The 12,420-nt window shown below is 38.9% G+C and overlaps 1 protein-coding gene across 2 annotated transcripts in view; it reads left to right on the top strand.

Annotated features, from left to right (window-relative positions):
• Positions 1–690: 690 nt before the first annotated feature.
• Positions 691–12,420, top strand: part of phaf1 (phagosome assembly factor 1) — a 29,249-nt gene continuing 17,519 nt past the window's right edge. The window contains exons 1-14 of one of the 2 annotated variants that reach the window (XM_041794761.1): positions 691–1,933; positions 2,120–2,202; positions 3,301–3,384; positions 3,516–3,559; positions 4,928–5,007; positions 5,118–5,212; positions 6,751–6,815; positions 7,875–7,987; positions 8,370–8,503; positions 9,094–9,177; positions 10,806–10,888; positions 11,066–11,109; positions 11,219–11,268; positions 12,098–12,156. In XM_041794761.1, the coding sequence (XP_041650695.1) occupies positions 1,870–1,933; positions 2,120–2,202; positions 3,301–3,384; positions 3,516–3,559; positions 4,928–5,007; positions 5,118–5,212; positions 6,751–6,815; positions 7,875–7,987; positions 8,370–8,503; positions 9,094–9,177; positions 10,806–10,888; positions 11,066–11,109; positions 11,219–11,268; positions 12,098–12,156 (1,082 nt within the window). In that variant the 5' untranslated portion in view covers positions 691–1,869. Of the gene's footprint in view, positions 1,934–2,119; positions 2,203–3,300; positions 3,385–3,515; positions 3,560–4,927; positions 5,008–5,117; positions 5,213–6,717; positions 6,816–7,874; positions 7,988–8,369; positions 8,504–9,093; positions 9,178–10,805; positions 10,889–11,065; positions 11,110–11,218; positions 11,269–12,097; positions 12,157–12,420 lie in introns of both variants that reach the window. The other variant, XM_041794760.1, reaches the window with a different exon arrangement.

Below are 12,420 nucleotides of genomic sequence, written 5' to 3'. Positions count from 1 at the left end.
AGCAGTGAAAAGGGGTTAATGGTAGCAATCATGGGTCAACAGAGGCAACATTCAGATTAAATGAAAATAACTGGTTTAGAAGGGGCAAAATCAGGCAGAAAAAAGTGGTGGAAAGAATTTAAACATGACAAAAAAAGATGTGAAGTGATAAACATTTCTTAAAATTGGTGGGGAAAAAAATCATGAACACGGGTCAAAATTTGACAAAACTGGTGTAAAGTGGCAACGGTGTCATTTAAAAGATATTCTTAGGTTTTTAGGGATCTGGAGACCCTCTCAGTGTCTCGTGACCCCCAAGGGTGTCCCGACCCCAAGGTTGAGAACCACTGGTTTAGAGAACAACTTTATTAGACCGACGTGTTTCCGCTGGTAGCCTTCATCAGGGTCCCCTGAAATCTGACGAAAATCCAACTAGCCGTGTGATCACACTCAACTACTAAGAATATCTTAACCTATTAAGACTGGATTTAATAACGTTAATATCCTCAAGGTAGATTTATAAAGTGGCCCCACCATTCTTACATATTTCTGTTAGTGGCCCTCAGTGGAAAAAGTTTGGACATTCCTGCCCCATGAATTTCAAGAGATCCCGCTGGAAGCGCCAGTGAGTCAGCTGGCCGTGACGTCGTGACGTACAGCGAGAACGTTTGTTGAACACAGGAAGTTGAATTATCAGCTGATCCTGCTGGCTGTTGTTGATGCCCGAAGTTGCTGTTGTTTGGACACTGTGTTGCTCTCTTATCTTCTCCTGACATTGAAGAGACATTAAACCCGAGAGAGAGACACTGTGGGCATTTACTGACTGAACCGCTAATGAGTAACAAGGGAAAGGTTTCTCAGCGAAGACTTCAAATTAACGCAGTATCGACAGGAGAGCTAGCCTCTAAGCTTGGACCTTCGGTGAAAAGAAGAAAGACAGCAAAAACAGCCGACGGCTTGACGTGTTTTCTTTGTTTATGTCGTGCCAGTCTCAACCGCGGGATTGATTTTCTTTATCCCGGATTTGTATTTTTTTCTGCGCATACATTATTTATATTTATACTTTATTATCATAACACGGAGAGCAGCTAGCTCGTGAGCTAACGTTAGCCAATAGCGCAAAGAAACAGTGTTGTTGTCAAGCTCTGATGCTTTCGTAACCGCCCGACAAAGACAGATAACAGGAGCTAACAGTAGGAGAAGTCAGGCTGAAGACGCTATTTTCGTGCCTATGTGTTTTTTCTCGCTCTGTCAGTTGATAAAGTGTTTTGTTGAACTGTTGTGATATTGAATACTACAGCTGAACAACTGGTCCTTTCCTCTTTGACGTTTGAGACGTTGTAGTCCGTTAAATAAGTGGGGTTTCTCTGTCATTTCTGACGTCGAATCGAGAGAGTTCGTGTGTTTTTAAATCCGTATCGATTTTAAGTAGCTAATAGCTGGCCTTGTACGTGTCGGGCTGACAGGTTGCGTAATTTGTTTGTGAGCAAGCTGTCAGTCTTTGCAGTGTAACAGTTGATCTGTTATTTAAAACGCATTCATCTGTGTTGGCCTTTGGTACCCAGCTGTCATTTCTCCACTCAGATGTCATTTTAAAGATTTACCATATTTAATCATTCTCCTCACATACATTGTTAATTTCAGTGACATATGACATGTGATAAAGTGGCGATTTTTTACTGTAATCTATAGTCAGAAGCTATTTCATGTTCACACTGATGAATTTGGTAGATCTGTAAAAGTAGGTAGATGGATTTCTGTATTAAAGCAGCTGTCTGAAGCTTTTGTTAGACAGTGTTGAGATCAGGGAGAGACGGACAAAAAGAAAGGGTCCCTCAGAGGGTCCCATTGTGTATTGAGGTGAGCTGAGCTGCCCCCTACTACTTGCCAATGCTGGATCTGGAGGTGGTGCCTGAGAGATCACTAGGAAATGAGCAATGGGAATTCGCCTTAGGTGAGTTTTAAAGAAACCACAGCTAACGCTGACATTGAAGAGGAAGAGACTAAAATCTATTTATTAAACCCTGGGGCAACATTTAAGCATGTGTACACATGCTTGTAAACTATTAATAGCTTTATAAGAAATCATTGTGCATTTATTCATTTCTGAGTTTTTGATGTATATGTACCATATTTTCAGGGATGCCATTGGCCCAGGCCATCTCTATTCTTCAAAAACACTGCCGCATCATCAAAAATGTCCAGGTGCTATACAGTGAACAGGTAAGATGGCCTGAGTAGGGATTCACAAGTGCACTGGTTTAGCATCATTATTGTTGGTATTGGCCCTGTTAACAGACATGGGCAAAGAATGAATAGATGTCAGGAGCAGATTTTGATCTCTTGTAGTATCAGTTTGATGCTGTAATCTAGTACACCAGACTGCAGATTTAGAGAGGAGGTTTATTATCAGATAGAAGGGACATTATCTCATCTTTTTTGTGGACAAGCATGAGATGAATTGGCATTATGGTAATGCTTCACCAAAAGAGGTAGTGCTAAAAACAGCAGCAATCAGCTAAAATGTTATTTTGAACATTCAAATGGCCCTGATTTTTACAATCAGTGCATCTCTGGGCTGAAGGTCCGTGTGCAAAGTAGACTCTCTCATGAACAAAAATCTATTTCTAGGCTTTATTACAATTTTGCATTTGTAAAAGGCCTCCTTATTGGGTAGCAGTAAAGCAAGTCCTTTTAAGTCCCTCTTATTTGTTTATTTTTATGTAACTTTTAAGTCCATGTGGTGCATATGCTACACATGTGATGTTGCTGTATGTGGAGGGTGGGAAGACAAAGAAAATCTCACCATAAAACATATGAAGCCATACTGTTACCATTACATACTGTGTCCAGCAGAGAGCACTGAAGGCTTTATTTTTGTGGACAAAACCTCCCTCTTACCTCAGTTCTTAGCTAAACTCTTAAAAAAAGTATAAAATAAAATATCTTATTTATCTCACTGCAATATAAACAGGTATTATATGTTGATAAGCGTGATTATAGATGTTAGTACAAAAAAAATAGCCTGAAATATCTGATATCAGTAAAGTTATTTTTAGACTCTTCCCAAATGTTTGATACCAAAAATAAAGTCAGTGAGCTTTTTAATGCTTTGAATCCTGGATTTAAGATTCATTCAAATGAATGACATTAAATTAAACTGTCACATGAAACAGCTTGTGGGATGTTTTAGATGTTTGCACCTTGCTTATCTTAACTTTACAAAAGGTGTGTTTGCTTAAGCAGAAGATATATCTGTTCATGAGGTCACATCATCCTGTACCTGCACTTTTGTTTACAGTTTTTTTGTTTCCCCTGCAGACGCCACTCAGCCATGACCTCATACTGAATTTGACTCAGGATGGAATTAAACTGCTGTTCGATGCCACAAATCAGAGACTCAAGGTGAACTGTTTATTTGTATTACTATATGTTTGTGTGTTTGTTGTGGCAAAGATATTGAGCAACTCCTTCCTTGTTTCTGACATTTGACTCACTGTTTGCACCCTGACTTTTGTCATTTCTCTGAATAACAGGTTATTGAAGTGTATGACCTGAGCAAAGTAAAGTTGAAATACTGGTGAGTACAAATATGTACCTGCTGATGTACGGTGAAAGAAGACCATATAGGACTTTCAGCTGTGATGTGCCTTTATCTACAACAGATCTCTTCAATGGCCACTGTGTATACTAAACATTTTATGTTACCACAGATACTGTCTCTGCCATAGATTAGCTCAATTCACAGTGCAGTTTACAACTGTGATAGTTATGCCCCCTTAGCTTTTTCCTTCACTACAAATGTGCTTGCTTCATAGGTAGGAAAGGAAATATTACAGAGTCGAAAACAGGATCAGTGGAGCCAGCAGAGAAGTGCTGCACTGTGTGTGTGCATGACTGTGTGTATGTGAAGTTCCTGCTATGCCAGTGGTTCCCAGACTTTCTTTCGGCCCCCCCTTTTACACACAATATAGTTTCAGGCCTCCCCTACCCCTCCTGTACATGTCAACATGCAAAAATCTGCTGCTTGCCACTTGCTGAAAATTTCTAATTTAATATTGCAATACTGCAACAAACCTCATCATCAAACCCCAAAATTTTGAGGTAACAACAAGTTTTAAAAATCTGACTTTCTGAAGATGATCAGTTCCCTGAAAATAAAACCTTAGGGAACATTTTCAAACATTTATGCTTCCAGTCCTGCAGTACTTTCAATGACAACTGTCTGCTTGTTTAGTGCTACGGATCTTCTCGGGTCCTTGGTGCAGTTTGTGAGACTGTCACTCTCAGTCTGGTTTTGTGCAGTATTTTGTCCTGATTGAGGCAACATTAGAACAACCTTTCTTACACTAGTATGACATTGCAAAATGGAGTAGTGTGGCCAGTGCTTTTCTACCTAGCACCTGGTACTCCTTTTCCACTCCCGTCCAAAATGCAGACAGTGTCTTGGACTTGAACTGCAACCACATCACTGAATCTGAGAGGACATCAATGAACTGCTTCTCCAGTGTTGAAGTCATCAGCTGGTGATGCTTAGCCTGCCCCCCCCAATGACACTGCGGGCCACACGGTGCACTTTGGGAACCACTGCACTATGCTTTGCTTACCCACTTTCCCACAGTGCTTAGAGGCATTGTAAATTGACAGACAGGAACATGTAATATCACGTTTTGGTATCAGTATGAATGTCTCAAAGCATGAAGACATTGGAGCTTCATTCCAGTGCTGTCATGGAATTGCACTATGAAAACACCTTTGGTTAGCTGTTTATTGATAGATGTCTAAGTAATGGGATCTGCATGTTTTGAAGCATTCCTTAAACTTTAGTGTTACTGATCATCAGTGAAATTCATTCCACACCACGGGAAATAGTTCCTCATCTAATACAAAAATCTCTATGAATGTTGATCGATGTATCACTGACTCCTAAATGTTTGTTATGTTTCAGTGGAGTCCATTTCAACTCTCAGGCCATTGCACCCACAATAGAGCAAATAGATCAGTCATTTGGAGCTACGCACCCTGGAGGTACTTAACAACTCACAAACACAAAACATTTGGTGTCTCATTTAAGCCAACATTCAATCTCACTAGCATCATATATCATAAACATTTTCCTCCTCTCTCCTTCTGTCCAGTTTACAATGCTGCAGAGCAGCTGTTCCATCTCAACTTTCGAGGCCTGTCCTTCTCCTTCCAACTGGACTCATGGAACGAAGCTCCGAAATACGAGGTGAGAATGTTTCCTCCGGTTTGGCTTGTCAGCTGTTTAAAGGAGAGCTGAGTGGTTGTTTCTTCACATCCTGAGGGAATCGGGGCAGCCTTGTGAACAAAGTGATTACCCTTCATGTGGACAGTCTGAGGTCGAGCCCTTAAAGCATGTTCTTAAATCCCTCTAAGTGTTTGTGCATCCTAATAATAAATCATCAGTGACCGAATAAAGAAACCGAATGCATGCTGAGAATGAGATTATGCTCCTGCTTCTTTAATCCTGGAAACAAAAGACGCCTTTCTCATATTTCTGACAAATCTTTAAATGTTTCGAGTCAAAATTACATTTGTTTTTCTATTGGGATGTCTAAGACTCATTGCAGTGTTATGTAAGCAGTAAAAATCAGACTGCAGCAGGGAGTTGAGGGACTTTTGTTAGCACAGGCGGCATGAGTTCATGATTAAATTCTCCTAAACAAAACAGACTCCAGCACAATACACTGCAGATTTTCAGGGCAACAAAACACAGTATTATCCAACATACAAACAGCAATCTGTTTGTTTCTACATACAATATCAGTATAAATAGCGCTGCATTTTTGCCTTTGTGGCTTGGTTTTACTCTTTGTTATATACAGTTTTAAATATCGAGGCTGATGCATGTGAGTAACCAGCTGCTCTGCCTTCTGCTTCTTGCTACTGTTAGTGCACATATCACATGCTGATGTTTGTACTGCTCCAACAGCTGATTTCTGAGCCCACTGATTAGAGTTTGGCAGCTGATGACTTCTTTTTGGTTAGGCTATTTGTCTGCTTTGGCATTGATTAAGCTTCAAACTTTTAAATCCACTCTGAGCTGCATGTTTAGTCTCATAAATGGCTTTGTACGAAGGGAAAAAAAATTGATTTAGCTGGTTATCTGCAGCTTTTCAGGTTGATGAGGTTAATTACCTTTTGTTTTTAGATGTTTATTTCTTGTCTAAAACTTAATACTGAGCTGCATCTGAAGGTTTTATGCATAATGTAAAATAATGATAAAGGTTTAAAGGTAAAATGAGAAAAGACAGAAACACTGAGACTGCACTGTTTACTTAAAGTATATTTATTGTCACAATGACTCGTCTGCAGCCATCTTGCTTTTCTGTTGTCTGGGCTGATGAGTAAATTTGGAAAAACTTGAAAAATAAATACAGAGGAAAACTCTGCTGAGTCATAGTGGATTGTGTTTGGGTACTGGACCTCTATCAGATTAAATTTTTTACCGAACAGAGATCCAACTTGGATTAAAATGTAGCATTACCAATAAATGGAAACACAGTGTTTGAGTTTTCCCCTCTGGAGCAGAGGTATTTAGGTCAGTCCGTGTTGAGAGGTGTTTTACTTTACAGCACTTGATCACAGTTGACCACATCTTTCAGTGCTTGAGAATCATTGCAGTGAACTCTTATGGTATAAAGTTATGAATGTGCTCATACAGACACGGCTTATCCCAATCTTGTACTACTCCCAGTTGTTTTGCCTTGGCAGCCTAACTTTGCCATGGGTTTGGCCTCCCTGCAGATTCCACATGGGGCAATGGTCAAGAGGATGCACATCTACACTGGCAACAACCTGCAAGAAACCAGGTAACATATGCACCCACTCACATGAAGATACAGAAACACTACCTCTACCCAAGGGGGCAAAATGTTTGTTTTCTATTATTCAACATGATCTAAAATTTTAAGTTCCAAAACATCACAAATTAGCTTGCATTTTTGCTTTTGACACACTTTTCATTTTCAAATTTTCAAGCAAAATTGAAACTGTCTCTTCATCTTTAGAACATTTCTGCTGTCATTCTTATGCTGGTTCATCAATTATTTAGAATGATTTGCTGAAATTGTTGAAGTTTTTGATGTGCTGGGTGCCCACAACGTTCATGGTCTCTGCCTTCACTAAATCTTCAAACACACGTGAATGTGACATGCAGTGTTCCTCATACACGTACAAATGATTCAGCTGCTGTTTAGTTCAATCTCAACAAAAATTCCAAGTTAATGCATTGCTTAACTTAAAAGGTAATCAGTTTCCGAGGCCTTAGCAAAAACACGTGCACTTCAGTCAGCAGGTAGCAGTGAACTAAAAACAGCACTTATTGGAAACGTACAGCAGTTGTGCATGAATACCCAACCTTTAATATATAACACTCGCTGTGACTGTGAACCACGTGGTTTTATCCTCATAAGAACTGTCTCATTATTAGAGAGCCATACCTCATACATGCCCTGAGCTTTACTTTTGGTAAAAATGCAGAATACTGTATGTCTATAGCTGATGGTATTCTCCAAATACAGACGCCAGTGTGACTTCTGTGATAACATTTATGTTGTTGGGTTTCGGAGTCGAAGCCTGGTGCAGAAGCTGTGGAGAATGTGCAAAACACCTAGTCCAGTTTGGGTTTGATTAAGGCGTATACATGCAAGAGAAAATCAATCAACCTCCAAATGCATTATGTAGGTGTGTTTGTCTGACTTCCAGAAATTTGATAAAAAAATAACTCCATTTGGACTAACATTTTATGCACTACAGAAGTCCAGTTTTATTCAGGATGACACAATAATTACAGTTTTTCTGACTGCATTTAAAAATGATAAACAGGGGAAACGCTCAGACAAATGCACTTTGTTCCCCCCTTTCTTCAGAGCTCCAGTGATGCCATTGGCTTGTTTCCTGGGTAACATATACGCAGACAGCGTGGATGTCCTGAGAGACCAGGCAGGACCTCTTGGACTTAAACTTCGCCTTCTCACTGCAGGTAACATTCTCCCTGAGGCCTGAGAACTCAGAATTTACAAGACAGCATGTTACGGAAGTGTTTCTCTTACATTGCCTCTAAAATTCTGTCAGATGAATTGGAGATTTTTTTTTTAATGCCTGATTTTTAGCATTTTTCACTAGTATTTTCTTTTCTTCATTTCTCTTACTCTTCTGGATATTTATATAAATATATGTCATAAAGAATGCAATAAATTTATGTCTCATTTTTTAAGTCAGACAGTCATATCACCAAGCATGGATCCATATTTGTCCTTAGTTTACAGATTCTGTATCAGCCCCATAACAGAGCTCATCAATTTTTATAGTGGATATTCTTGTGTAATCAGCATTTTCTTTCTTTTTCAAATATGTGATTGCAGGTTGTGGGCCCGGTGTGATGGCTGATGCTAAAGTGAGGTCCATAGAAAGAAACATTTACTTTGGAGACTCCTGTCAGGATGTTTTGGGAGCTCTGGGCTCGCCACACAAAGTCTTTTACAAGTCTGAGGACAAGGTAGGAAAATGTCAGCTTCAGAGTGTACTTGTTGATGCTGCTTTTGTTCTTGAAATCTCTTGTGTGGTGCCGTGGCTCTATTTTCCACCTAGGATCAGAAGAGATTCTTTTAAATTAAACTGGTAGCCATATGAATTATTAAGCTACAGGTGCTTACAAGTTGGGCTGCAATGTTTCTCTCTGCTTTTTCAAGTCATGTTTTACAACATAATATCAAATTTCTAACTGTCAAAACTCTAATTCCCTGCAAAGCTTTCTAAGATCTCATATAAGCCTGCATGTTCTTTTGGTTAATGTAACCCTTTCCAGAAACAATTGGCAAAACAGCTCTGATAAACCTACCCCACGTTGCCAGCACAAGACACAGACAAAACGTTATTATATAAAGATGAAAGGAAAGTTTTCTTCACAGGAAGCTTTAAAAGAGCAGAAGGAGAGTAAGTAATTTATTTAGCTTATTGTGTGGCCAAAAATGTGTCTTCAAATAAACGAGGAAGTACCTCCATGGCTACAGAACCTGAAAACAGTTCATTTAGAATTAAAACTGAGATGTTTATTGTCATTTTTGTCTTCTTTTGTTTTATTTCTAGATGAAGATCCACTCTCCATCGCCTCATAAGCAGGTCCCTTCTAAATGTAACGACTACTTCTTCAACTACTTCACCCTCGGAGTGGTATGTAACCCAGCTTAGACGTAAGATTCAGTCTGTAAGTTTGTATGCTAATTAGTTATTACCCACGCCGATTAAATCGGCAGGGGGTTATGTAAAGGGTTCTGTATCTTTCTTTGTTTCTTTGTTTGTTCGCTTGTTTGTTTGTATATGTACAAGATAACTCCGTCGGATCTTCACCAAACTTTCAGGGAATATTGGAATAGTGACAGGGACGAATCGATTAGATTTTGGTGATGATCCACGCACCCGTTCGTTTTTTTCTCGGGCTTTGAAATTACACCATAGTAATCAATGGGAGCATGAGTTCCTCGGTGGCGCTGCTTAGGCGTGGGTCTGCCACCTCATACAGCCGTTCTAGTTTTAGTTTGTGAAATCTTGATGGTACATTTAAAACACTGAGACTTAATGCACTTGGTGTTTTGCTTTTTTGAAGTAATTTGGGGGAAATTTAGACTCACTTGTAATACTTCATAACTGCATTTGTCACTGAACAGACAACTTTTCATTGTATTGTAGTTTTGGGGAATTCTGATGGTAAAAAGGGTTGTAGAAAATAAAATTTTACGACTGATAGTTTAGGTGAAGCCAGAGAGCCAACTTCAGAAAGCCTGCTAGCTAGTGAGAAATATTTCTCCAAAAACGTCTCTACAGGGTGCAAGTGTACTTTTCTTTTTTGACTTTCTGAAATTAGTGATATGGTAAGTTTGTATTAGCAAAGGATGTGAATGTTGTAGCATTGTGTACTTAAGCAAAAGTAGGGTTTGGTAAAGTCAATATTACAAAACAAATATGTGATGTTTGTATGTGGTTGAAAACACAACCTGGGGTCTGGGACCCAATTATTTGGGGGGCAACGCTCTGCCTGCTCTTAAGTCTTAAGTTCTAAAAGCACAGACTAACTAAAACCATGCTAAAACGCTAATGAATAGTTCATACAAAGGTCTTTGGATAAGAACATTTGTTTTTTGGGCTGTTTTGTTTGGATTTAAACAATAAAAAGAATTTAAATTGATGTCAGTTTAAATGCAATGTATCACCTTTTTGAGTGTCGGTCCTGGGGGTCTCAAATGTTTTAAGGTACAAATGGGGGGCTCAAAGCAAAAAGGGTTGGGACCACTGCCCTGGTAAACTTTCCACATGAAACTGGGGGGAGCCAAGTGTGCATGTATCAGGAACATTCAGGAAAGTTCACTGTTGGCAAGTTGGAGCTGCTAGTGATGTTTGCATTATGCAACCAGTTAGCAACCAATGCTAAAAAGCATACATGCAGCTGTAGAGTCTGCTGTCTGTGCAGTCACGATTATATTGCTCAGGCAGATCTTTAACTATGTTTTTTTTGTGTGTTTGTTTGTTTTACCCCAGACCTTTTCCAGATTCAACCAGCTGATTCTTTTTATGTAAACAGCTTTTTTGGGTCCCTATGTCAGTCTCTTAGACCTCGTTATAGGACTCTGTATCTCATCTTATTGGCCAGCTGCTGTTTCTGGCTGGTAACAAATGAAGTTGGGTTCAGTTCTGCTCATATCTATATGAACTCACTCCTCTGCTGGCAGTAGAAGTGGGCTGCTCTGTTCGGATATTTTGCTAAAAAATTATAACAACAAAAATTGTGATCTCTTATTTTTCAGGATATCCTGTTTGACTCAACAACACACCTTGTAAAGAAGTTTGTCCTTCATACCAATTTCCCTGGACATTATAACTTCAATATGTAAATACTTTTTTATTAGCATTCTTGCTTGGCTTATGATTCTTTTGCACCACTTTATTAATCTTTTTTTTTTTACATGTTTAATTATCCACATCAAGAGCTATCATGCTATTAAACTTGTAATAAACTTATGCCTTTAGTTTTGTTAATGTGAGTGATTGCTTTTGCTCTCTTCAGATACCATCGATGTGACTTTAAGATTCCACTGGTCATCAAGAAAGGTAAGGCAACTTTCAGTCATGTTTCGTTCAAGGTAAGACAACTGCCTCTCAGCATTCATGAATTCATCCAATGTCTGTTCTTTGTCCTTTTTGTGTCCCTGCCTTTTAGAAGGAGCTGATTCTCAGACAGAGGACTGCATCTTAACCACCTACAGCAAGGTCAGTTAGAGAAAATGAATATTGGACTGTGATGGCCAGTTCAGATCACTGATTGAGACGAGTTAGAACGTGCAACTACTGTCAATTTACTGCCAGAGCATTCTGAAACTTGTCATTTTACACTAAAGGAACAGTTTGTTATTTTGTTGGTGTCATTGAAGTAGCCTTCAGTGTATGAGCTGTGCATCTTTGTCTTGATACACCAAGAGCAGAGCTGTGCTACTCACTAACACATAAATCAGAGGTGAGAGAGGCAGTGTGAGTATTAGCTTGAATTGACCTCAGACTAATTATGCCAACTACCTCATGGTTGTGCAGAGCTGTGAGTGTTTTAATCAGTCTTTGATTGGTAATTGCAGCTCTCCTCTTGCTGAAATTGAATGGGGACACTTCAGAAGGGCATGTCTTTGTTCATGAGTTCAGGATTTTAATTTCTGACTCTGCAAGTCTTAGTTCACTTCTCACTGTGCTCTCTCTCTGCCTTTACTTCTTCTCATATTTGGATTCCACATAATTTGTAAACCTTTTGCTTGAAGCCAAAATAGGATGATATGACATCTGTATTATACTACAGTTGTCCTCTGATTTTACCAGAGGAGATAAATATCTTGGGATATCACTTTTATCCCCTAAAAATATCCAACAGTTTGACTCAGTTTTACTAAAACAGGATGCAAAATTTGATCATTACAGAGCTGTACAACCTGAAGGGTTAAAATCATGACCTTGATATTGATCAATATTTTTGCAGATCTCATTACTATCAAATCAGTGCTGATATGTGATATAATTACTGTTATTTATTGATTACTTTTTGTCTCTTTGTCAGTGGGATCAGATTCAGGAGCTGCTAGGTCATCCTATGGAAAAACCTGTTGTGCTTCACAGGTATAGATGCATGCTTTTCACAGACATAATGACGATGAATTCTGCAATCCACGGCTGGATAAAGTTTTAAAATATATTGATGTGCTTGCGAGTGAGATTTAGGCTGACACAATATAATTTATATCCATAAAGTTAATGTTGATACTGATTTTTTTTTTTTTAAATGCCAGGCTTAATTCTCAGGATCATATTGTTTACAGTAAAATCAATTAACAGCAATGTGTTTATTAGCCACAAGATAATGTGTTAAGAAATATTTTGTCT

The sequence above is a fragment of the Cheilinus undulatus genome, linkage group 9 (genome assembly GCF_018320785.1).
Source record: "Cheilinus undulatus linkage group 9, ASM1832078v1, whole genome shotgun sequence".
Taxonomy (NCBI): Eukaryota; Metazoa; Chordata; class Actinopteri; order Labriformes; family Labridae; genus Cheilinus; species Cheilinus undulatus.
Note: the sequence above shows the minus strand (reverse complement) of the source record. Positions and strands in the feature narration are given on the sequence as shown.